The following is a 27,354-nucleotide window of genomic DNA, read 5'->3' as shown; positions in this document are numbered from 1 at the left end:
TTGTCCAGGTCCAGGAGGTAGTTGTCCTACGGGGAGTATTTTGTCAGAGGTAGTTTTCCGGGGGGTAAATGTCCAGGGGGTGAATATCCGGATATGGCTGTGGTATAATGTTTGAATAGCCTTAGTTTTACAGCCGTCTAATAAACGTCACGTGATATTCGATTTTGTCGATAGGTGGCGATATAAATTACGCAATATTTGACTGCATGACGATTGGTGTGTACTGCATGACGATTGGTGTGTACTGCATGCCGATTGGTGTACTGCATGAAGATTGGTGTGTACTGCATGACGATTGGTGTGTACTGCATGACCATTGGTGTGTACTGCATGACCATTGGTGTGTACTGCATGACGATTGGTGTGTACTGCATGACGTTTGGTGTGTACTGCATGACGACTGGTGTATACTGCATGACGATTGGTGTGTACTGCATGACGATTGGTGTGTACTGCATGACCATTGGTGTGTACTGCATGACCATTGGTGTGTACTGCGTGATAAATGTGAACTGAAGGCAGAGGAGGCGTTCCATACCTGCCAGCTGTTTGGTTTATTGGTTAGTGCGTCAGCTTTCCAAACAGTCAGTTCGAGTCATCCCAGTGAGGTTGTTTTTTTCCAAATAACGAGGGTTAGGTTAATATTTAAAGGAATTAGGTGCTATTGCTGTTTGTTCAGCAGACACGAGAACGTTTATTGGCATTGAACAGGCTAGATCACTTGTAGTAGCACACTGAAGAACATTAAAAGCGACACATTAAAACAATAATGTGTCCCAACAACGAATCCTCCGATACAGTAAACAAACATTTTGTTGAGTATTACAATTGTTCACGTTGATACAATGACATTATTTGTGTGTGCAATGGGTGGCTCTGCACTCCTTTCAGCATAAGATGATGTAGGCCTACCATTTGAGTTTGTGTCTGATGTCTTTTCAACAACGGCCGTTTTTTCTAACTCACTCGATTTTTCTTTCGAAATTGTCTTTTTTAAATTTGTGGAGGATTTAACTTTTGAAATTTTGCGTCGTTTTCGGTTAGGTTCGTATATTCTGTAAATTAATGCCAGTGGTCCAGTCTGTAAATAGATAACAAAAATATGCAATAATTTGCAATTTACTAACTGTGAGGGCACTGAAGAAATATGTTAAGTTCTTGAATTTGAAATTGCGCCCTCTAAATAAAAATTCGTCATCATAAAAAAAACCCTGGTGTCCACCCCTTCAGGCAGCAGCACCTTTAAACATTTCCATAAGTCACGGATGCTCATTAGATATGGTGCAGAGCAAATCGGAAATGGGTGTACGAAATAAAGCTATTATTTCCGTATTAGAACACGTGGTCTAGTTTATAGTAATATATTTTTTGGTAGAATTATATGAATAATAATATTAAAGAAAAGGTAACACACGATATAAATATTTTAAACAATACGTATACCAGATATTTCCTTTCCCTGTTTTTTCAGGATAGCTTAAAACGAATAATATAATGAAAACGTTGTTTTACATCCTGAAATTCAATCAATTTTTAAATTCTGCTAATTGTGTAGGCTACCGGTACTGTTCTTACCCTTCTCCATGAAAATATGTAAGCGATGTCCATTAGCGAATAATCGTCAAATAGTGCTTCCTCTTCCGATTTCTTATAAAATACATCGATCTAGTAAATCAATAAGAATCAAAATTACAATGGAAAGTGCATACACATAATGCGGACCAACCAGATTAACCTCATCTCTCCGTTTATACAGAAAACCGAAGAATTCCACTTAATATTTTAAAGTACTGGGATACAATAATATTATTGACCTGGACTAGGCTATATCAATATCAAGGTATATAGGCGTCAATAAAACGTATATATTGAGAAACCGAAGAATTCCACTTAATATTTTAAAGTATTGAGATACAATAATATCATTGACCTGGACTAGGCTATGTCTTTGTTCCAATCTTTTTTCATATAATTTTAATTTGTTTTTACGCGACACTTCTCTGAAATCGGAAATCATTACTTAATGTTAATTATAGGGTAATCCTTGGTGATTAACTTATAAAAGGTGAACAGGCATATTAGTAATTATAGTAGGTAAGATAATTAGTTGGTTACTAAGTGGGCCAGAACATTCAACCTGAAACAAAGATTACGTGAGACATATTTATATGAATATTTCGCTGTCGTGTTAGTTTAGGCCTATGTGAATATAAAATAAATAAAAATGTCCTTTACCTGGTAACTGGTATCCAAACCAAATTTACTACGCACGAATTTCTTTAGATGTTTGATTGTCACAGCGGCTGCGCAACGAAGATATCGAAGATCTACAAGCTATTTAGATAACAAGAATACGTTTACAAGAAATTCAAGAGCACAATCTATATAATATAAAAGGCAAACACAAAAAGTTTGTCCACTATGCACGCCGCGGTACAACTTCCGATTGGTGTGAATTTTGCACTAAACATCAATCTTGCAACGGAGATGGTCATGGTCTATATAAAAAGTTCGTAAACCAAATATTTATAAAATTATGACTTATTAAATATTTTTAAAATGACCTCTGGATCAAAAGGCTATGATATGTATATAGTTATATAGCTTACATAAAGCATCGTGTAGATGTTTATTATTACAAATGGAAGTGAACTGAGTTATTTCTTTGTTGAACTGCTTTTCATTAAAATCTGTTGTTAAAATCTCTACAACCAAACTCTTAAACTTGTGAGTGCAATAGGATTCATATGAATCATATTAGGAATAGATGAGTCCCACTATCTGATAGTTGGCCCTATTATATGCCATTATGTATATTGCCTGTCAATTTGTACAAAGATTTCTGAACACTGAGTGAGAAGGAATCGCTGATCACTGTGAAGTGTCTTTTTGCTTAACCGAACCCTAGGACGTAGATTTTGCAAGGTTTTAATCTGTTCAGATCTCTTTTTTGCAGCACTGTACAATTTACAATGTTAAGCTTCTTTAATTATGATTCCTATTGCACTAATTGGTTTGGAACCCACCAAATAAAATTGAAAGTTGTTGATTTTAACAGCTTTAATGAAGAGCAGTTGATCGAAGAAATGTTACAGATATATTCGATAGTTTAGTTTTGCAACTTGGTCTTATACAACAATGTAGACTAATTCCAGATTCAGGCCAATGATTGCAACACATTAACACTAATTTTATTACTCATTGTTATACATAATACATAATTCCAGACCAGTTTGTCCATCTGTATATTGGGGAAGCTGTTGTCATTTTTGCAGAGTTCCAGGGTAATTTTGAATAATACTGATAATAATGTTTCACGTATTGGGTTGAACTTGGAATTTCTGGTGTTGTAAGGAATAATTGGTAAACCCTTATCGAAAGTGATGTCTCATACACTGATGCATACTCTTAACACCCTGATTGGAATCTGCTATTGTGACATGGATACCAAAAACAACACCCTACTGTGAATGTTCCTTTCCATGCGTATTTGAGTCAGCATTATCTGCAACCTATTTTTTTGTTGGGAGGTATAATAAATTACAATCGCGTTTGGATTTGTGTATACATTTATTTTTAAAATAGTATTCGTAGATTTTAACGTTAAAAGGAATTTTTCAAAACTGTTATTTTTTCCGCCAAATTGGACGCCATATTGGATTCTAGCATGATGATGTCATTGTTATCGACTCGATTTATCAACTACTATGAGAAGTAGTTATTAAAGTAAGCCTCAGCTAATATTAATCATCATAACACAAGTCCAAGTAAAACAAGCACGAATGTGCGACACTCGGGGTACAGCAAAAGAAGCTGTAATGACGCCATATATACACATCAATAATCTCGCTACCAAATACGGCTATATTCCGAAAAGTTACGTCACATAACCGGAAATGGCATAATTACGGTAAATTATGAAATCTTAAAGTGTTATTTTGCTATTTCAGGGAGCAGAAGTGACGTCACAATATCATAAATAGGTTTTACTGTATATATTCTTATTCTCCAAGTCAAGACCTTTGAAATGACACCAAACACGGTGTAAGGGAGGAGTAGTACTTTATAAATCGCACTTTTTTCGATTGACGTCATAATTCTGCATCCGGTTGAAGTACGAACATTTTCTCTCTATAGCTTTGTTCACCTATTACCCTAGTATATGCATGCCATGTTTCAGAAGACGCGTAAAGAACTAGTAGGACTTGAAAGTTGGCTCAATAGTGTCTAGATCGAAGAGGAAGAAGAGGAAGAGGAGAAGATGAGCGAGTTCTAGACTTGGGTACCCCGAGTAAAAAACCATGAATTGGTTTTTCCTATCCCCTATATATATATATATAATTAGTTTAGAATTAATGTTCTTTGCCTTTGTTTCAAATTAATTAATTAAATTTCAGTATATCACCGGGCGGTTTAGAATTAATGTTCTTTGCCTCTTGTGTTTATATATATAAAAGTATCTCTTCGGAGATCCCGCCTCGTGAATAAAAATACTGAAAGATGAGGGCGTATCAATTTGATCTCTGTTGCGCGTGCGTACAACTGAGGACTAGTGCTGTTCCGCCGTACCACGCCGAGAATGTTAAAGAGTCGTTATCCAATCGAGTTCGAACAATACCATGAAAGCCCCAGTGGTCTAATGGTTAGGACATCTGCATATCAAGCAGGCGGTCCGAGTTCGAGTCTCGGTTGGGGCGACTTTTTCTCATTCTCACAGATTTCCTCATCTTTATCGTTTCAAATTAATTAATTAAATTTCAGTATATCACCGGGCGGTTTAGAATTAATGTTCTTTGCCTCTTGTGTTTATATATATATATATATATATATTTGTGTGTGTTATATAGGCCATTTATTTAAAAGTGCTGTAAAAAAATTTCCCCAAGGGATGGGGATTTTTTTCAGACATTCTATATGGTATACTCGCATCAGAAAACCCTTTTTTCCCGCAACTTGTTCTGCACCCAGGCTATATTTCTATATCAATGGATTTAAAACATAGAAAATGAGACTTCAATTGCAACGCTTCCGTATAATTTTACATACGTTTGATGACAAGTTTTCTCGGCGCGGTTGAAATCTGTTAATCAGTGGGGCTCACACCTGTCGAAGACGGGTACTATTAACTAATGCTAGTAGTAGTATAATAAAAGGTTGTTTTATGTAAAAAACATACGAATCAAATGATATCATAATAAACACAATTATAAACCTGAACATAATAACAACTAACACTAATTGGTATTAGATAATTCTGTGAATTAATTTGATATTACACCACTGTGTGATCTTGCCTCGTCCATTTTATAAAAAAATGATGAAAGTTCTCTTTCCTATGCTAAATGATGATAGATCAAGATTACTATAGGCACGATAGTTTATTAATAGATTTGTTTATTATACTAATCTAACACAAACCTCGCCTTCTCCTGTTTCATTGGTGTTACTGTGCCGTCGTTTTCTCTCTGCCGACTCTTCTGTTGTCGTTTCGTCCTCATTGTTTGGTTTATCCGCAAGCGGTGGCGGTGGATGCGGTGGGTGCGGTGGCGGTGGATGCGGTGGGTGCGGCGGTGCCACACGCGGCAGGCGGTACTCCATCGATAAGCTAATATCTTCGTCATCAGTGTAAATAAAAAGTGATTCAATTCCTAGTTCTCCGCGTTCCTCACGTGCATTAGGTGGTAAAGATCTCCCTAAAAAAGTAACACATTGCATTACAAGGGGCGTGCTGATGTGAAAATATTCATTGCTAAAGTACAGCTACGCTGAAGAATATTATCTATACACGTGACACAAACACAACCCCTGCAAACTAAGTTATAGAAGATATATTACCGTAGTTTTCTGAAACTAAACTGGAAAACTATACACATCTCAAGCCTCAGTTTTATAAGCTTACCGTAGACGAGACCCATATAATTACTTACGCTAGATCCATTAAAGTTAATTGAACATAATAATAAACAATAGACCGCGCATACGTCAAATGAAAACGCCAAGTAAATACCAACTCGCTCATTAAATTTACTGTTTAAATCATCGATGATGTGGTGGTCTCAACCCAATGACTGTCTCTAAACATAAACAATGTATAAACATACATGTGTCACTAAAGCAAGAACGCACGTCCACCAGTTTAAATTAAACGCGTTTTTGCGTGCGCTCAATATTTACCAACGGTCTGAATTAAACTCATTTCTATCAGAATGTATCGCACGCTACGTCCAGCCAACCAAACCAATGATTTTATGTCATGGAAAAATAGAAATGAAATGCAAAATGTCCCTCATTAAAAACGTTTTAACACTGATTTCCATACTATATCATATAAAGTTCAATTAAATGACGCATAAACACATAGGCCCCTTTAACTATTACGAGCAACAGTTCATATACGATGTAAAACTGTATAATTGAAGAAGCAAACAAAACAAGTGAAGAATTCTCGTTACAACGATGCACTCTAGCACCAAATGTAAAGCATGGTTTGAGTTTGGCATACTTATTGCGCAAACGTTGACTTACTTGCATCTGGATTTGAAGCAAAGTATTCCCGTCTTCGACCCATTTCATCTACAAAACAATACATACAGAATAATTGATTAATATAGCCTAATTGTTCGTCTTTTCAAATATGGCAAAAATGTTGGCTTAATTTCAATCTTAATTTGTTTTAATCAACATTTATTCAATATACAGTACTCCGGATTTGTCAGCAGTATTATGCCGTAATTGCAAACTAACTCTTACTACTAATATAAACATACAAATACATATTGAACTTCACTTCGCTTTTTGACCACCGGTAGGTGAAATCACTCTATTGGTTGTGTTTGTGAAAACTGGTGGTTTCGAAAATACTTACTTTTTAGAAGACTTGGAACCAATTTGTATACTAGACTTTGTAGAGTTTTGTCAGCCCTGTTGTGATAAACAAGATATTTACATTTCGATATATACGGTAACAGCATGTAATAATAAGTATTTATAACAATGATAGTGTATACAAAACCTGCGCAATAAACGTCCACCCAACGGCGCAGATCCCGGGGGACGAAGGGGACATATCCCCTCCACCTATTTTTGGACGGAAAACCCCAGAATTTGTATTTTTGCTGTAGTGTTGATTATTAGTGCAATTTCCAGCCATCAGAGGTGTAATTTTCTCAAAAGGAAAACCCCTGTCTACTTGGCAAAGAGGTATTTTTAACCATCTGAAAAAAACATTACCAGTATCGTTAAATGTGTTTTAGTCGTCGCGTGCAAACGCGACTCAGCTAACTATGTCGGTCGGTTGGTCGGTCGGTAAACACCAACTTGAAATTTGCGCATGCGACCCCAGCCATGTATATGGCCTTGTTGATGAATAATGTGACAGATTTGGTTGGTTTTGAAAATACAGACCATATTTGCCATTAGTGTATGTTGGGGAGAAAAATAGGCGAACATACAAATACAAATGTACAGTCAATATTGCTGTCTTGACATCGAGTTACGCCTACTTCAGCAGATTCTCTTCGGATGTACGTTTTTTTGCTGATGAAGCCTGGGAATTCCCTTCACGCGCATCATCGCACCACAACGTAAAGTTATGACATGCAAACGATTAATTAATGCCGTAAGCTAAAGATTTACCAATGTTCACATGAAGTTAGCTTAGTTTGCTGACATTTGTTAATGATAAAAAAAATTGAAACGCGGGCCAATTCAGGGTTGCGAGGCAACGGGACACAACATCAAAAAGCGGGACAATTCCTTCGGAATCGGGACAGTTGAAATGTACTCGTAAATCGAATGAAACGACCTAAAATTGCTCAGAGACCCTTGGTGGCCCCAGCCAAACATTGACATGATATGAAATTGATATGAAATTAAGTTTCGAGTTGGCCCAAAGCTATCAAGACGGTGCCGTGCTGTATTTATTGTATATTCAATATATTTTCCATTATTTGACAACCAACAACGTCCTCCATCCAAGTGTGAATGCAGCTTATCACTCTTCTCTTGCACTAAATATCGCTTCATGGTCTGCAGACTTTACCTTATATTTAAGAGAGGTCTTGTCTTGTGTACTTGTACATCACACATCGGGCATTGGTTAGTTTTTTGCAAGAATGGTACGATACACGTCCGACAGACTGAAATACAAATGTATTGCTTAATTACAATGTTTACCATGTAAATGTAGGCCTACTTTAAATGATTAAACGTTGCAGTTTTGATTCAGCATAACCTCTAGGAAGTGAACTTGTATCTAAGCGGGTTTTTTATCGGTACTAAATTGATGATATTGCAGATGATGCGTTTCATTGCATTATCTGAGGTACATATAAAAATACAGATACAAAAAGATTTTTTGAGATCATTGGGGCTTCTGCAATTCCAAAGCGCTAAGCCAGATGGTACGTTTTCAGTGCTGTAGTTTCCTTGAAGATTAAACTATGGTGTACTGTGCTTATTTAATAATAGGCCTATGCTTAATTCATTTTCATGCAAAGTTAATAAATAAAATAATAATACATAAGATAATAAGAACTACCGCACAGTGCGCTATTGTTGATATATACTGGAACTGTTGGTGTAAACAATATCAGTTATTAACTCCGGGGCGGACGCAGGGATGTTGCCCGGGCAACACCCTTAATTTCATACTACATGTTTTTTCTGCCACTAATTAAAATTTAGATCCCATTTCATCATATATTAACCATTAACGTTATAGAAGTCCAGGGTTGGAAGAGCATGTATGTAAATTGACAGACTGTAGCGTAAAATTAACCAGCAGTCAACAATACCGCGAACACGTATTTTATTTTTTAGATATGTTTCTGAACATGCTCAGAATGAATTTTTGACTGTTTTTATTGCTTGTGCGTCATGAGAAGGTACAGAAAGGCCACCACACACTGTGTTCGTGGAAAACCCCGTCATATGGGTCATTGATGATTTGTTCATAATTATTGAATTTTGCCGGGGATGATTCCCCATAATTTAAGTATAACCGTAGTACCCTATTTATCTTTATGAAACATGGTTCAATAAATAATAAAATCTTCATTTCCCTACGTCCCTAATGTTGTTCCGAATTTCTGTAGTAAGTAGTGGTTTAAGCAACACTGTTGTACAGTTTATAGTGGATAAATGAACTGAATTTTGGAAATTGTGGTTTTACTGACTTATTTAGTATTTAGGCCTATTTCAAAATAATACAATTCAACGTTTTGCTCAATATATTTAGGCCTATAGCAGCAACTTCACATTCATACATTCATTTTTAAAAATTGATTGTTGATATAAAGATCGAACTCCTGAGGAGTGAGAATGCATTCTTACTCCTGAGGACGATCAAAGCATATTGATCGAAACGTCGAGAAACTCAAAATTTCTTTTCAGAACTAATACACATGGTGTACCGCAAACTTTATATCAACATTTGATTTCGCCATGCAAACCTTCAAACAATATATTTTTTTAAATTATTAATTGATAATTATAATAATTAATTTGTATTATTGATTATAACTTGCTAGAATTTATTACCTTACCGGAAGTACGTCGGGGACTTCCTCTGACGTTCGTATTATTTGGCCATTTTTGAAAAAAATCCCTGTACTATTATATATATAAACGCAAAAAAATGTTATCCTTAGTCTCGATACGATGGTATTGCTGTTTACAATCCCAATATAGAGTGTCATTTTCAGGCCCGTAGCCAGCGGGGTTATGGTTCGGGGGAACCTCCCACTTTACAGCGAATCCCCTTAACCGACTGCCAACCCCCATCCCCGACATGCGTAATACCCTCACCTCCTCTCTTAAAATCCTCCAAATACGTGCCTCACAGTACAAAAGGTTATTCGTAAATTGAAAAATTCGTAAACTCGTTCGTATAACTCATACCTTCTTCCCTGTATGAGCGTACTATACGTCAAGCGATACGCGTCTCTAAATTTCTAAGAGTTGCAAATTAATTTTTGGTCCCTGGATGTAACATGATATTGACGCGTGTATCGAACAGTGATCTTGGGCACGAACGATTCGTACAAAGGACACCGCGTACCTATTGTTTAGATCACTGACAGTCAGCATGCGTAATGTACTTCCAATGTAGGCCTACATCAAAAAATGGAACGCTGCGGTTACGGTATTTATGTGTGGCTATGAAGGATAGTGTATCATCAACATAGAGGATTAATAGTGAATATTAATACATTACACTATAATATCTATGGTATCATGTACTGTAGTTTACATTCGATTTTTTTTTCTAGGCCACCACCCGAAAGAATAGTATGTGCGAGAGTACCATTTCCGGCCATCTAGGGTGTCATTAAAAAAAAATTCGCATCACTCATGGGAAACCCCCTTAAAATAGTCATGCGACCGCCTCTGATTAACAAAACAAAATAATTTGAATATCTGATAAACTTTTTAAATTGACTACCAATCATTTTCGGATGCCAAACATAATTTTGCAACTACTATCATTAAGTTCTCAGCTTATTTACGATATAAAAAGACCAAATTCGATTGTTTTACTGTCTAGTCAAGATTTACGGGTAAAGAGTGAATAACGCATCATTGCCACACAAGGCTTATAACTATTTAATTAAATTATTAATTACATACAATATTATATATTATATGTTATTCACGTTTTTCTTACCGAGTTGAATGCATTTTTATGGTTCAGTTGTTTTCATTGATAAATCATAAAATGCATATTATATCTACTGGTAATTGCTTTCTCTTTCATGCAAAAATGATTTCAAAATATGATTGAAAATTATTGATAAAGGGTACCGGTAGTTTTTTTAGATCATAAATAACTAAAGGCACGATCATTGTCAAATACCGTCCACCTTCCAACAGTACTTACACGAATGAAGACATTCTATGATGGTAGTCGCATCGATGAAATAGCCAGCACACAGAAAACACGTTAAATGACGGTTCAACTCGGTGATTTTTATTTTCCTAGATTTATTCATCTTTCCCTGAAAACAGAAATGATTTATAAATATACAAATATTTATAGGCATTTTTATTAAAAATTACATATAAAATAAAGCGTCACGGTATGTGTTTCCCAGTACTTAGTTTTGATAATGATAATATGTAAATAACTCTTTCATTGTTAATTACAAATTTAAAATACCATAATTGCCGTTACCGAATGAGTATTTGTACCGTAACGATGTATAACTGAAAATAATGAAATTACGAGACCCATCTTTTAAATCCAATTATTAACACGATTTTAGAAGATAATTATCTAAACTAGCAGTAACCCGTGCTCTGCACGGTCTTTGTCGGCTTTAATATATGGTTATATACTAATTCGCATGGGATGAGTAAGTATCATATAAGCGAACTCTTCCCTCATAAAAAGCCATGGATTTTGTTATACACCAAGTATTCCTTCACTTTTAAGTAACTATGAGCTACAAAATGAAAGCAATACTGGATATGGGACTTTACGAAAATGGAAGTCGCTAAATAAAAATTGTGCTGTGTGAATAAGATGATGCGTGCAATAACATAACGAAAGTATAAAATGGCAAACTATATTATTTTGGGTGTTTTTCGTGTGTTTTAATTATTTGATACATTGAAATAAAATTTAAAAACGAACGGAATACATATTAATCTAGGATTTTATTTCATGGTTTATTATATTTAGTTATCCGCTTAGTAGCGGATAATTAGTTATCCGCTTAGTAGCGGATAACTCCTTGTAATCGTCCTGTTTCATCATTTTTTTTTTTTTCTGTATTATACTTCTTTCCTTCTGTCATTTTTGTGCGTCGCGTTTCTCTAAAACGTGTAAACAGAACATATCGTAACTTTGTCAACATATCGACATTTACGTGAAATTGTGCACCTCCTATTTTTGAATGACGTCAGAGTTGCGCAACGTGACTTATGCGCGATTTTATGATTTTTTATGATTGATCATAGACAAAAAAACCAAACATAATTTTGTTTTGACACTTTGCGAAAATTTAAGTCATATCAAGCGCAAACTTTCTATGGATTAAAAATAGCATGTTTCACAAAAAGTTACGCGCGTTTAAAATTTTAAAATGCGAAAAATCAATTTCTAATCAACTTTCTATGCGTTTCATGTCATTTTAAGCATGTCAAAAATTCCCACGCGCGCGCAAATTTTTACGCACGCGGTGCACACATAGCATTAAAAACATATTTTTTTCGCGTGATTTATGTTTTTTCAGTCTTTTCTAGCAATGTTACCAACTTTTAAACAATTTCGACTTAAAATTACGTCATACGAGCACGTCAAATTAGATAATTTGCGCGCGTTTTTGGTGAAAAAGTTCAAAAATTCGTCAAAATTATGCCTATTTTTAAACAGTCATAGATTCTGAGGTCAGGTCAAGTCTCCTCGTCTGACTGGAGTCAGACTGAGGGGACTTGCTACTGGTAACCTGTAACCAGTACAACCTGTTCAGGGTCGGGCCGTGGGCGACTAAACCCGCACCCCCACCAGTACCCACTTGGGTGCTGGTGAGGTGGGTGGCTGGACACCCAGGTGGAACTAAAAACAAAATCCATCTTTTAAGGGCGCCGGCTCAGGAGAGCCAATGGCGGCCATCCAGCAGAGGTGGAAGGCAATGGCAAACCACCACCTAATTTCTTTGCCGCGTATACCTGATGATGATGATTTCAACTAATGATAAAAGAGTTATGACACCGGAAAGTGGGACCCCCAGGCCGGAAGGTGTCTCAAGTGCAACTGGGGAAGAGAGGCCAGATGACATCATACCTTGCATCGATGACGCTGCTGCATTAAAGCCAATTGGACATGCAGGAGCTGATAACGCCAAGGGAAATGATAACAGATGTAACCTCTGGAAAACAACCTTGAAAATTGCTACCTGGAACGTCAGGACAATGAACAGTGGGAAATTGGACATTTTGACAAGAAAATTGGAGAGACGTGATGTTAGCTTGTGTGGTGTATCAGAGGTGAGATGGACAGGGAAAGGGCATTTTGCAACATCAAGCAAACAAGTTGTTTACTACTCTGGTACTGAGAAAAAAAGAGAACAGGGAGTTGCCTTTGTCGCCTGCCCGGAGGTAGCCAGATGCGTGCTTGGCTATAACCCAGTCAGTTCAAGAATCATCACCATCCGCATTCAAGGAACCCCTATGAATCTCACAATTATTCAAGCCTATGCACCCACTTCTTCATCCACCGAAGATGAAATTAACACTTTCTATGAGCTACTGCAACAGACAATAGAAAACATCAATAAGAGAGACATCCTGGTAATTATTGGTGACCTTAATGCCAAGGTAGGAGGACAGTGCACCAACAAAAATGTGATGGGCAACTACGGACTAGGAGAGCAAAATGAGAGAGGAGAACTGCTGATTGACTTCTGCCAAGAAAATGGACTAATGATCCTTAACACCCTCTTCAAGCAGCACCCAAGGCGGTTGTATACTTGGTTATCACCGGACGGAAGCTATAGGAATCAGATTGACTACATTCTGGTCCAGAAGCGATGGAGATCTAATTTTACTTCTGCCAAAACCTATCCAGGAGCAGACTGCGGATCAGACCACCAGCTTCTCGTCTCTATTATGAAGATGAAATTGAGAAGGATCAAGAAGCCAAGAAAACCAGTGAGATTTGATACCACCAAGTTAGATGATACTTATAGAGTGGAATTGAAGAACAAATTTCAGAGGTTAATGGAACTTGACCCGGAAGAATCCACCCCAGATGAGCTGTGGCAAGACATCAAGCAGGCAACTTTAGAAACAGCACAGAAAACGATCCCCAAACGCAAGAGCAAAAGAAAACCCTGGCTGACAGAAAAGGTATTTGCCCTGGCTGATCAGAGGAGAGAGGTCAAAGAAAAAGGACTGGAAAGTGCAGAGAGGAGAAGAGAATACCGGGAATTATCAAGAGAAATCCAGAAACAAATCAGAAATGACAAAACAGAGTTCATCAGACAGAGATGTGCCGAGGTGGAGAAGGACAGCGCTACAAACAACACCAAAGACATGTATAAAAACATTAAGTTACTGACTCCAAAACCTAGCACCAGGCTCAATGTTCTGAAGGACAAAGATGGTAACATCTTGACAGAAGAAGATGAAATCAAAACAAGGTGGAAGGAATACTGTGAACAGTTGTATGCATCCAAAGATGATGATACACAGGAGGAGAGAGAGCAGCAAGATTTTGAAGATGACCCAGATATTCTTCTCTGTGAAGTTGAAAATGCAATGAAGAAGTTAAGAAATGGTAAAGCACCAGGAGTAGATAACATCCAGGCAGAATTGCTGAAGGAAAGTGGAGAGGAAGGTGTTTTTATCATCCATAGATTGTGCAACAAGATCTGGAAAAGTAAAGAATGGCCCGAAGACTGGAAAAGGGCAGTGTTTCTCCCATTACCGAAGAAAGGGGATGTAAGGGAATGTGCTAACAACCGTACCATTTCACTTATCCCTCATGCTAGTAAAGTCCTGCTCCACATTATAGCAGATAGAATCAGGAATAAGTTAGAAAGTGAATTACCACCAGAGCAAGCTGGATTTAGGAGAGGAAGAGGAACGAGAAATCAGATTGGAAACTTGAGGAATTTGATGGAGAAGACCATGGAATTTCAGCAGCCACTTTTCCTCTGTTTCATAGATTACACAAAGGCTTTTGACTGTGTTCAACACCAGAAATTGTGGAGAGTAATGCGCAAAATTGGCTTCTCAACACATCTGATTGTCTTGATAAAATCCTTATATGATGCAGGAAGCCACGGTCAGAACAGAGTGTGGAGATAGTGACTGGTTTACAATAGGTCAAGGAGTACGCCAAGGATGTATCCTGTCACCGTATCTCTTTAATGTCTACGCAGAATACATCATGCGGATTGCCATGGATGGCTACGAGGGGCAGATATCTATCGGTGGCCGGCAATTAAATAATCTGAGATATGCAGATGACACAACCTTACTTGCAAGAACTGCGGCAGAACTCCAAGATCTGATTGAAAGAGTAAAGCAATCCAGTGAGGAATATGGTCTTTACCTCAATGTCAAGAAGACGAAAGTAATGATAAGTGGAAGGAAGAATGAGAATGAACATCGCATTCAAGCAGATGGAGAGGACATAGAAGTAGTCAACACCTTCAACTTTCTTGGCTCCCTGATTGTTGACACTGGAGGAAGCTCAGAGGAAATAAAACGTCGTCTCGCTATGGCTAGAACATCCACAATAGGTCTTACCAACATTTGGAAGGATAGAGGGATCTCAAGAAACACAAAGATTCATATCATGAATGCATTGGTATTTCCGATTGCCACATATGGATCTGAGACATGGGCTCTTGGAGCTGTGGATAGAAAGAAGATCAAAGCTTTTGAAATGTGGTGTTGGAGGAGATTGTTGAGGATATCATGGAAGGAGCATAAGTCAAATGAATTTGTTAACAACCAGATTGGAAGCAGAGTTAACCTATGCCAGAAGGTTGATAAGATCAAACTTCAGTACTTTGGTCACATTGCCAGGAGAGAAGGTGACAACCTGGAAAAGATAATTGCACAAGGTCATGTAGAAGGCAAGCGAAAACGTGGTAGACAGAAGATAAGATGGACTGATGGTATTAGAGAGATCACAGGATTGGATGTGTGCACAGCTTCTCGCTATGCTCAGGATAGAGATGGGTGGAATGTCATCATAAGCAGGAGCACAAAGGGTCAGTCATGACTCACAGGACCACGACGACGAGATTCTAAACTACGTAGAGAACTTTTTTTTAATTACATATTCTGGAAGTTGGTGAGTTGTAGATATCGGATCATGCATTAATATGGCTAACCGGACATTGTGACGTCATCGTATGGCCACGCGAATATAAAATATAGGATTCTTGTCTCTTTCGTCATAGCTCATCACATTTAATAGAGCGCATCTCCACTTATTCGTTGTCCATTTTCACCCCGATTTTAATATATTCTAGGTCATTCAACTATCTTTTGCATGAATTAAAATTTTTTTAATTTTTTTAACGTCATCATGTCTAAAAATTTAAATTACGTTAGTCATTAATTTCATCTTTACGGTACGTACATTTGAAATCGCCATTTTTTCACGCTGAAATTACTGTGTATTCGAGAACGTCCATCTGTGGGCACGACCTAGATGATACGCGAGCGATTCTCGTATTCCAAGTTACAGAGACTCACTCATGATTAAGCTGCGTCGTTGACCAGCGAAAGCTTGAGTAAAAACGTAAGTTTTACGATTTGTATTTGACTTTGGATCACCCGAAAGAAAAAATATTTGAATATTATACAGAGATCCAGATGAACCTTTTTACTAATCCGAGAGGTAAATATTCTGCATGAATTCATATCTACAACATAAAATTTGCGCTCGCGTTAAAATTTAAAAATGCTTAAAATTACATGAAACGCGTAGAAAGTTGAATAGAAATTGATTTTTCGCATTTTAAATTTGTAAACGCGCGTGGGCGCGTACCTTTCTGTGAAACATGCCATTTTTTTTCCACAGAAAGGTAATTTACATATAAATTTATAATATAAATTACACTTTTGCTAAGTTTCAATTAAAATTGTTACATGGTTTTCGATCTATGGTAAATACGCGAAATTCATAAAATCGGGCATAAGTCATGTTGCGCAACTCTGGACTTATCCCTGTCATTCAAAAATAGGAGGTGCACAACTTCACGTAAATGCCCATATGTTGACAAAGTTATAAAATGTCATGTTTACACGTTTTTAAAATTTACAGAAAGAAAGAATAATACAGAAAAAAAGTTATCCGCATATCCGCTGAGTGCGGATAACTAATAATACAGACAAAAATGTATAATGAATCAGGACAGTTACAAGGAGTTAACCGCTTAGAGAAACGCGACACACAAAAATTACAGAAGCATAATACAGAAAAAAGATATGATGAAACAGGACGATTACAAGGAGTTATCTGCCGAGTGCGGATAACTAATAATACAAAAAAAAAAGATGATGAAACAGGACAGTTACAATTACCGCTTAGTAGCGGATAACTAAGTTATAAATAAGTTATCCGCCGAGTGCGGATAACTAATAAAGAAGAAGAGGAAAAAAAAGATCTTGATAATCACAAGGGTTATCCGAAAGGCATTGCGGATAAATGAAAAAAGGGGGAAAAAAGAAAAGATCCTGACAATAAAAAGGGGTTATCCACACCAAAAAGAACTGAAAGGAAGAGAAAGAAGAAATTCAACTATCTATAGTTGTCAATTACTGTTGCATTACGTACGGTAACGTTTGCATCGTATCCGTTTAAGTAAATATCATATTAATAATATCCTGTATGGCTTATTTTAGACATTAGGACAGTAAAAGGTGATTCCTAATATACTGGTTTGTTCTTAATGGCATGGTATAGTCGTTTGTAGTTTATGCTTGGAGTCCGCTTGCGTACACCACACAAATAAAACGCAGACATCATGCATCGCGGATAAAGAACCATGTTACAACCGCTAATGTAGAAAACGCCAGTTAATGTCGAAACAACCACTAAAGCTTGGTTCCCACTAGGACGCGACGCAAGGACGTAGACGCAACGCAAGCGAGTTGACCAATCGCACACGACTGTTCGAATAATCTATCGTTCAATAGAGGTGGTCACTTACGAGAGGTGGTCGTTACGGGAGGTTGTCGATTATGAGAAGCGGACCCTTAAGAGAGGTGGTTGCTTACGATGTATTGTTGAAAGTTGGTCGCTTGCGAGAGGTGGATAGATTGATAAGTAAAGAGAGAGGCGGTGTTCCTTTAAAAGTGGTGGTCGCTTACGAGAGGTGGTTGATTATAAGAAGCAGTCCCTTATGGGAGGAGGTGATCACTTACGAGAGGGTGTCGATTATGAGAAGCGGTCCCTTAACAGAGATGGTGGTCGTTCAATAGAGGTGGTCGCTAACGAGGGTGGTTGCTTACGATGTACGGTCTGTTTTTAGAGAGGTGGTCATTTACGAGATGTCCCCTTTTTGAAAGTCGGTCGCTTACAAGAGGTAGCTAGACTGATAGATTTGTACATGATTTAGACATAGGTTTGTAAAATATATTTTCTACATTAGCTGGCAATAGTAACTACATTAGCTGGGAGGCAATTTTTGTTACTACATTAGCTTTTGACCGTTCTACATTAGCTGGTGTTGATTTTGTATTTACTACATAAGCTGTTGGTGTTTCTACATTAGCTTGAGGTTTTACTACATTAGCGGTGAATTGTTCTACATTAGCGGTTGTTTCGACATTAGCTGGCGTTTTCTACATTAGCGGTTGTAACAAACCATGTATCATCATATTATCTAAGACAGTTTACCAAATGATAGCTGTTAAGCATTTGTGCAGTCATCTATATGTCGCATGATGGAGACACGATTGCTGTATAGCAGGCAAAATGAAGCAGCGACACCCAACGAATATATTTGTACGCAAACATGTTATAACCGAGTTAAATTAGGACTAGATACACAAACGCGTTACAATCGTTATTATGTATGCATACAGTCTTTAAGAAATGTGATTAAGTATGTAAATTATTTATAATACGTTTCATACGCTGAGTGTCTATTCCGTCATTTGTAGACGCTACCCGTCATATGATGAGCAGTGCGTTTACAGGTTTACTTAGCGTAGAAATCAAAGACAGAAAAAAACGCCGGTGATCTACCAGCTAAGCGGTGATATGAATACGAGTGAGCAATAATAATTGATTAAGCTGTGAGGTTTTAGGCTTGGAATATTTCATTTGAACATATACCAGCAGGCTCCGTATGTTGTCAAATGCAAAATAGGTAATTAAGGTAACACGTGATATTACAGTAAAAGTATTCTGTAAAATCGAGTCGGGTTGGTGAACACCAGTCCAACAAGGCCATAGCCTATACATAAGTTTATTACTCGGGGTACCCGAGTCTAGGACTTACTCATTTTCTCCTCTTCTTCCTCCATCTGGACACTATGAGTAAAAAGTGCGATTTTTAAAGTACTACTCCTCCCTTATTAGTTGTAGTATTGAGCTGGGATTTGGCATGAATATACTACAGGGACATGTCCTCAAAGCTATAGAGCCGGATTTTTCATACCGGATGCAGCCATATCACGTCTCGAAGATGGTACCGTATAGCCGTATTTGGTAGCGCGGTTATTGATGTGTATGTGACGTTACATCCGGTCTTATGACGTCATTACAGCTTCTTTCGCTGTACCCCGAGTATTGCACATTCGTGCTTGTTTTTATTAAGTGACTTAAAAATAAATTAATTTTCAATCTAATACAGTACCAACAAAAAGAATAATGTATACAGTATATTTATAGTCTTAATTTTCCCGTAACATTTTAGCGTATTTTTAGTATTTTCCATCAACATTCATAATGTTTATATTATGTGCTTTGAGAAGTCGTGCCTCGGTGACAACAATTTGAATTTGAATGGTAAAATCAAATTAAAGAAAGTGAACTATGAACGAACATGTCACCCATTTTGTTACATTTAAATAAGTACAGTAACTTATGCATCAGTTCAGGGTACGTTTAAAGTACCGTTAAGCCTATTTTCCACTAGGCGAATTTGTTTGCGCGAATCGAAAGCGCCAGCTTATGCAAATGCGTATTTATGTTTCCATCTTCCAAATCCTTCTCTACGCATGCATATAAGCTGACGGTTTCGATTCGCGAGAACAAATTCGCCTAGTGCAAAATCGGCTTTAATCTGGAAAAGTTTCATCGTTTCTCTTTTTCCAGTGCCTACACAGTACCTCCAATTTAGGTTGTTTGTCCTTTAAAACAAATCAACATTTTATACTAAAGAAATAAATCACACTAATATAATCTTAATCTTAATAAAGACAGTTTGATAAATTATATAATTATAATCTATTATTAACCCTACGGATTTATATACACATTTCATTAAAAGTAAGTATACAGTAGCTCCAAGAAAATTGCTAAATATAAAATACTGTATTCTTACAAAACGGTTACTTTTCGAATACATTTACTTCAAAGAAAACGAAGTCAAGCATCGATATCCAAATCAAACAATCATCAATAATTAAGTTATCCCTCTAATTAAAAGGTCGATTACCGGAACAATATCAAGTTGATCAAGTAAAATATTGTTTGAGAGAAGTGTGGGTCAATAGATGATACTAAATGAAATCAAAGTTTAGTTTAGTTTATCGTCATAATAATAGGCGAAGGTAAGGAGCCTACTCTACCATTTGGCCTAAATGTCTTGTATCATCTTCTTACAACTACATTTTAATGCTTGTTGTGGTGCTGCTCAACAGGTCGGTTCTGTATGTTGCATTGCTGAAGAAACTCAGATTCCCCGTGACAACGTCACTTTTGAAACAAGACATAATTCCCCCGACATTTCCGACCGACCTCTGCTGTGTGTACACGTGGTAAAATATTATATGAATTGATAACGTACGGAATCCTACACATAACGCAGTCGCATTGGCCTATACTTCCGTTAAGGTTTATCAACATTTAGTACATATTGTAGGCATTACACTTTATTTATTAGGCTATCGCTCTCTGTAGAGCGATAGCCTATTGTTATTGTAAAAAATGTCATTTTTTGTGTCACGCAGATCTCTAAAACGGCGAAAGTAGTTCAGCTGTAACTCGGCCAGTAGGTGCATGTATAATAATATTTAGTTGTGCACCTGACTCTGGTTTAATGAAAATATGGTCGCGTAACTACGCGCAATTTTCTGAAATTCTTAAATTGACTATAAATTAAAAACTAACAGCTAAACTTTAAAAATCATGCGCTTGAAAATGGGTAATTTTATGCAAATTTGTGTAAAATTATGCCAATTTTGAATCTATTATAGCTCCTCAGGATCATCGGGTGAGCCCCAATTTTTTTAACTTAATACTGCATGTAAGCAGATATGTTGTAGATATGAATTCATGCAGACTATTTACCTCTCGGATGTTATGACGTCATCATATGGCCATCTGAATTTTACAATTTTTTATCGCTTTCGACACAGTTCGTCACATTCAATAGAGCGCAAATCGCGTAAACGTTATTAATTTTCTTCCAATTTTCAAAATTTTATTACTAAAACAATTCATCGGGTGAGCCCCAATTTTTTTAACTTAATACTGTATGTAAGCAGATATGTTGTAGATATGAATTCATGCAGACTATTTACCTCTCGGATGTTATGACGTCATCATATGGCCATCTGAATTTTACAATTTTTTATCGCTTTCGACACAGTTCGTCACATTCAATAGAGCGCAAATCGCGTAAACGTTATTAATTTTCTTCCAATTTTCAAAATTTTATTACTAAAACAATTCCTCTTCAGACTTATGAACTTTTTTTTAATTTGTAAAGGCCATCACATTTAAACAAGTGAATAAACGTGAGTGGTGTAAAATAAAAAATAACCGTCAACTAAACCGTTTACAATGCCAATACCGTCAACTGTTGACGCTTATTGAACGGTTTTGATCGATGCTGTTCGTACAATCGTTGTAGTGCAGTCTTACTTACTTAATTACATTTACAAGACGCATTTTTACTACATTCACAGATTGAAGACGCCATTGCATTTTGCAGGCAATCCCCGGGCAATTCGGACCAGAATGCTAATTTTTAATGTTTTACCAATTTTAGGCAGATTTACCTTTGTATAGCTACAAAATGACTGCAGTAAATTTTGGAGGCAATCCAGACTCAATTTTGGACCACTTGATGTGGGATGATGGCCAAATTGTGATCAAAAACTAAATTGTGTTTATATAAAATAAACATGAAACAATAGAAATTTAAAAGCGGGGCTTAATAATCTCAATTTGTAGGTACCCTTTGGTGGCGTATGTACTCTGGATTGCTCTTACCTAGATATTATTTATATCATACAAAAAACATTTAAAGCAATTAAATTAATTGATATTCTTTAGCTGTCTTTGTATACATTTCCAACGGACATCAAGTACAGTCCAGTCTTGGGGATCTATCCTTGGAATTAGTTCAACGCAAGTTGAGGGCTACACGGCCTCGGCCTACACTCACATCCGTCATCACATGCACACAGCTAGTTATGAATTATTGTAGTTTTGAAATGTTATAGATTACATCCCCATATTTCCAACACGTCATAATACATCATAGAGAATTTAAATTGAATTGTCACAGATCTGTTTTCCAGTAATTTTTTTTACATTTACATTTTACATTCAAAATTATAAGGAAACATTGATTGTTTTATTGTACAGTAAATGATAGATATAATAAAAAAAAAACATTACCTTACGATTTATATCACCAAGATCATTTTTTTTCCTAAAAATAACATTTAGACAATAATTGCTTTAAAATATATTTCAACTTCTATTTAGACTACGCATTTTATGTTTATTCTTATTTTATTCTTGATGTTCTTAAACATGTATTGTTCTTAAAATGTAAATATAGGCCTATCAAAGTTCGATGAATCCTTGACATAAGTCACATGACATGGTCATCATAATATGAAAGCACCGGTATTGATATTGTCTAGCGTCGTGAAGGGTCAACGTGGTTGTACATACTCACTCTGTACCTGAACCTAGCAATTAATAATATTTAAGATTGCATATATTGTAAAGTAGGATGATAGTGTATTTACTGTAGCCAGTTAATGTAGTGTTGGAAGTTCGTACACATATTAAAGCTAAAAAAGGAAGAAGAAATCAGATTCAACGAAAATATTTGCTGGTTTTAAATTTTTACGTCTTCACGATACCGTATTGGTCAATAATACACCAAAGTATTGAAGTATTAAAAACAAACCATTAAATAAGATAGCGCAGAATCACGTAAATTCAATTGGCGGCAAAATAAACAGACGATACGTGTCAAGCATGCATATTATACTCTGCTGATTTACGGTCTCAAACTGACACGATCTAAGAAGCTACCGTGCCGCAATATTACCCATACTGATTATTAACAGTATTATGAGGCTGCTACAGTTTACATTACTGTAGTGTGGCACTCTGCTAACAAAATTAAAACTAAGAAGGAATAACTGCATATAAGTAGTTATAAGTGCGTATAATAGGATAAGGAGAGTTTCTGTTGACTGTGCCTCGTTAATGACAGCATTGTGTACAACTAATTTTTGTGTAGATAGCTAGTGTAACTGTAGAGATAATTTCCCCTACCTAAAAAATACATATTGAAATTTATTCAGATAGTTGTTTATCTTTAATTTCTAACGCTCATTAAATTTAGTGTACGTACGCAGACAGGTTTTTGATATACACTCATTATAATTATTATAGTATCTATATTATATTAATGCTACTAAATTGATCGCGTAATTTTACGTATCTTCTCCGAAACCGCTGAATTTGGCACATTGATGTTTCTTGATGAGCCGCACACGATAGGCTATATCACTTTCCTGAATTTTAAGGATACACAAAAAAAGCTAAAAGTAACATAATTTTTACGGCCCAGTGGCCATGTTTCGCGAGTTGTTACGTCACTGCGTACCAACTACGCAACATTTTCTGTTGTGTACCGCAATGGCCGGATCTACAAATATACCATGCCGGGCCGCCAAATAAAAAAATTGTCTTTATTCTCGGCAGCCGGCCAACCGTATCGCCTGATCGCGTCGTTGAAGTTTATTACTTACACCTATTCTTGGAATATAATGAATTTCGTAAATCACGGCTAGCCCAGTGAGTAAAACGCCGTGGCCATTGATATCAATGCTTCGAGTTCGAATCCGCGAAATGTATAAGTATCACTGCTTAAAGCAGAAATCAAAACTAGACCACAATTTAATTACAAAAGTAGCAAAAAAGATAACAAAGCTCCCACAAAAAAAATCAAAATATCAAAAACCATTGACATAAAAAAAATGTGAATAAATAAAATTAAACACACACACACACACACAACGAATCCAAATGGATTTGGAACAGCAGTGTATTTTTCATTCGATTTATGTCCTAAATGTGACTTATTTGCACACATCACTGTTTCTGAGCATATTTTAAAACGTAAAAAAATATATAGGCCTATAGTTTGGTATTTTATACTTTTGTTAATGTCCGCGCGCATCTAATTTCGACTACCACCACCATGTGCACATTGTGTTGATTTCAAGTCTGTAAGCAGCTGTAGTTTTATTATTTCAATACTTCACATCTTAATTCTATAATTACCAATTCATATTTTATAAAATGTTTTAAACTGCCGACTGATTGACAGGGTTCAACGTACATGTCCCTCTCATGCACATTGTCACTTTCTGATGCGCACCCTAGATTAATATTCACAGCACGATTTTCTTTTCTTCGTCTATTATTTTCGTAAATTCCCATATCCAGTATAATTGCTTTCATTTTTAGCTTACAGATATTTCAAAGCGAATTAATACTTTGTGTATAACAAAATCAGTGGCCATAAATAGTTTCGAATTTTTTTTTCCTTTTTCAGAGTAACTAATAGCTATAATTATTGTACTTTCCCAGTTAGCATACGTCATACAGAAATTCAGTTCCAACTGTTTGCTTAAAAGTAGCCTTGCAATTTGCAAATTAAGGTATATTACTGTCAAGCAATTTTCAGATCAGTACACGGCGGTAGATGAAATAAATACAGTACTGTACAATTGTATTTCAGTCAGATGAATGACGTTCATTAAACTTAATAATGTAACAAGTAAGCTAAAGAAAAAATATTTGTCATCTTGTTCCCTTACTATCTGTTAGCAAACCTAAATAATATTTGTAATGTTATCTTCTGTAGGCTCAACATTTTTTGGTTTGCTTGCTACAATACAGTATCAATGATACTGTACTTGAATCGTTTCTCCATCTGTATACATCATTTTCTGGTTTCAGTTTTGAACTCATTTTTCATCATTTTTCAAGACGAAACGGGTATATTACTATTTTATTTGAATTATTTAATTTCGGCACAACAAATACCGGTATTACAGAAAAACACCAAGTAAACCTAAGGATGTCCAAAAATACTCAAGGAAGACTTTTTTGATTTGTTTGTAATTTCAATGATAATTATTTAGTAGATATTATGTAAATGTTTTCTACTCTTTTATACATTTTTAAACATAAACAAATTATTTTTACTAAACAATCATTTGATCTTGATTTGTCGTAAATGTAAATACCGTATGCAATAAATTATCAAATTGTTTGATGTTTTGGGTTTTGTATCTTATCAGTTATATAAATGTTAATTAATAATAATTTGCCTTTTCGCCTAAAATGAATTGAATCTTGATTACAATACTCGGTTCTATATATTGTGGACATTACTATATGCATGTATGTACACTAATAAAAACTCGCTATGTCTTGGCAAGGATAAATATAAACACATTAAATCAAATGTTAATGTTCACACTGCGTAAATTATACCGTTACTTAATATTCAACATCAAAGGCTACAGGTGCTGTTAATAGCGTAAAAAGCATCGTTTAAATTTCAATTTATGATTTTAGATGTCGAAGGAAAAATCCACATGTACGGCTTGGTACTGTAAATAGGGGAAATAATAATATGCCATAACATAATGAACACACACATGAACAGTGATTATAAAATCAACGACATACAGTACCGTACTGTTATACTGTAGTTGATATTCAAGTTTATCAGCAAAACAAATATTATAATAGCCAATCTTGCAAATGAAAAATTGAATATGAAATGTCTGTAATAAAAACATTAAAATATACAATTCCAACACGGTTTTTATAAAAATTTATTTTACAATAATAATATATAGTCGATATTGTTAATAATGCCTTCCCTGTGTGTCGTGGTTTGATCATTAGACACAAATATTACCAGTCTTCTGTTTTCATGTGTTTTTTAAGGAAAATCGTTTTATGCATGAAACTTTATATCGGAGGGGTGTTAAATAAAACTATGACCAATGTAACATTATACGGTAGACCTTAATTTAAGCATATAGGCCTAACATATTACCGTACCATTACAGTAGGATGAGGCCTAATGTAGGCCCACATGAAGAAAACATTCGTATATAGTAGCTGCCTTATTGTTTACTTTACTTTAGTCCTAATTCAAGTTGTTAAAAGACTGAGTACCACGGGTGGAAAAATTATAAGTAGGTCCCTACTGCTGTATCGTAAGATGCATCATATAAAGGCCTACATCAATGTGCTATCCAGTCATGGTTAAAGGAATCGGCCGCTGTGGTACTGTACCGGTATTATCATTCAATTAAAAAACAAAACGTTCCGTGAAAAATACAGGTTGAGAATAACACGCACACACAATATTATTATTTTATTATTATTATTATTACCGTATCTATTATTATTATTCATCTATATTACTCTTATACATGCATTTGTGGCGCACTCCATCATGATTTTGGTGGAGTGACTTCCGCATTATGATATAAGTAGCCTACCAACTCGGTCCCAATTAAAAACATCTTATTTCATATTTTAGCAGTGGAAATATTACAGTTGCATAATCCCTGTACTAAATACCGTAAGTCTTCAATTCAGATATCTTATACTTCGTTTTATACATAAATATTCATAGATATCAATAAATATGATTTTAATACAGAAAAGTCGGGGTGGTGTTAAAGAGAAAATATTGTGATTTGTCAATGCTGAGAGAGAAATATATAAGTCTATTCTATTTAATATCAGATAGGCCTACACATATATACCATGTGATCTTTGTTTACGATAATCGTAGGCAGCTCATGATTTTTTATCGTTTAAACTAAAAAGCACTGTATACAATAATAACCTAAAAGAGAAACTTGATCATGGCCTGGCGTTTCGAGTTCAACGCTAACCGTGCTTAACGAACCAACCACTATCGCCTCGTTAAGACCTCAAATTTAACCAAATACACATTATCTTGCCACGTACACATAACGAAATTCGTTCCTTCATATAATAAAGATCAAGATTCGCTACAAAACTGGTGTTTAGCTTATCTAGTAAACGTGTACGAAGCAAAATCTATGTAAAAAACGCATCGATTGGGCGTCCGTTAGCGGCCATCTTGGATTTCGTTTAACATAATCTTGCAAACTCGAAAATCATGCACAGAATTACAACCAATTATTCAAAAACTACGTACAGTATGTCTAAACCCGTACGAATTTAAAGACTAGAATAATTAAGGATAGTTACAAACCTATTTTCTGTACACATATGTGAGTGGTAGAGGAGAAATCATCAGAAAATACAGTGAATTTCTTATCGAACGCAGTCAATTCGTCTGTTATGTCAACACGACAGTAGATGGCCGCTTCAAG

The 27,354-nt window shown here is 35.9% G+C and overlaps 1 protein-coding gene across 2 annotated transcripts; it reads right to left on the bottom strand.

The window, feature by feature from the left end:
- Positions 1-322: 322 nt before the first annotated feature.
- On the bottom strand, positions 323-27,354 carry LOC144839440 (polycomb complex protein BMI-1-A-like). 2 transcript variants are annotated; one of them, XM_078694798.1, is made up of 10 exons: positions 27,234-27,354; positions 10,880-10,997; positions 8,042-8,138; positions 6,866-6,921; positions 6,526-6,573; positions 5,572-5,693; positions 5,419-5,538; positions 2,236-2,334; positions 1,576-1,665; positions 323-1,081 (listed from the first exon to the last, which is right to left on the bottom strand). In XM_078694798.1, exons 2-10 carry the CDS (start codon positions 10,989-10,991, stop codon positions 833-835), a joined length of 993 nt encoding a protein of 330 aa, XP_078550924.1. In that variant the 5' UTR covers positions 10,992-10,997; positions 27,234-27,354; the 3' UTR covers positions 323-832. The 2 variants fall into 2 exon arrangements, with proteins under 2 accessions (XP_078550924.1, XP_078550923.1); XM_078694797.1 differs by having other exon boundaries at positions 324-1,081; positions 5,419-5,693.

Source organism: Antedon bifida, chromosome 4, assembly GCF_963402885.1.
Source record: "Antedon bifida chromosome 4, ecAntBifi1.1, whole genome shotgun sequence".
NCBI lineage: Eukaryota > Metazoa > Echinodermata > Crinoidea > Comatulida > Antedonidae > Antedon > Antedon bifida.
The sequence above is the reverse complement of the archived record's forward strand: the minus strand, read 5'-3'. Positions and strand labels throughout refer to the sequence as shown.

Bases quoted from the DNA above. Each gene is read 5' to 3' on its own strand.
- LOC144839440 (XM_078694797.1), bottom strand. From the start codon at position 10,991: ATGAATAAATCTAGGAAAATAAAAATCACCGAGTTGAACCGTCATTTA. The intron at 6,922-8,041 runs GTAAAGTCTGCA...TTATCACAACAG, and splicing joins AGACCTCTCTTAAATATAAG to GGCTGACAAAACTCTACAAA. The intron at 2,335-5,418 runs GTTTGTGTTAGA...TTATCTAAATAG, and splicing joins ATGAAACAGGAGAAGGCGAG to CTTGTAGATCTTCGATATCT.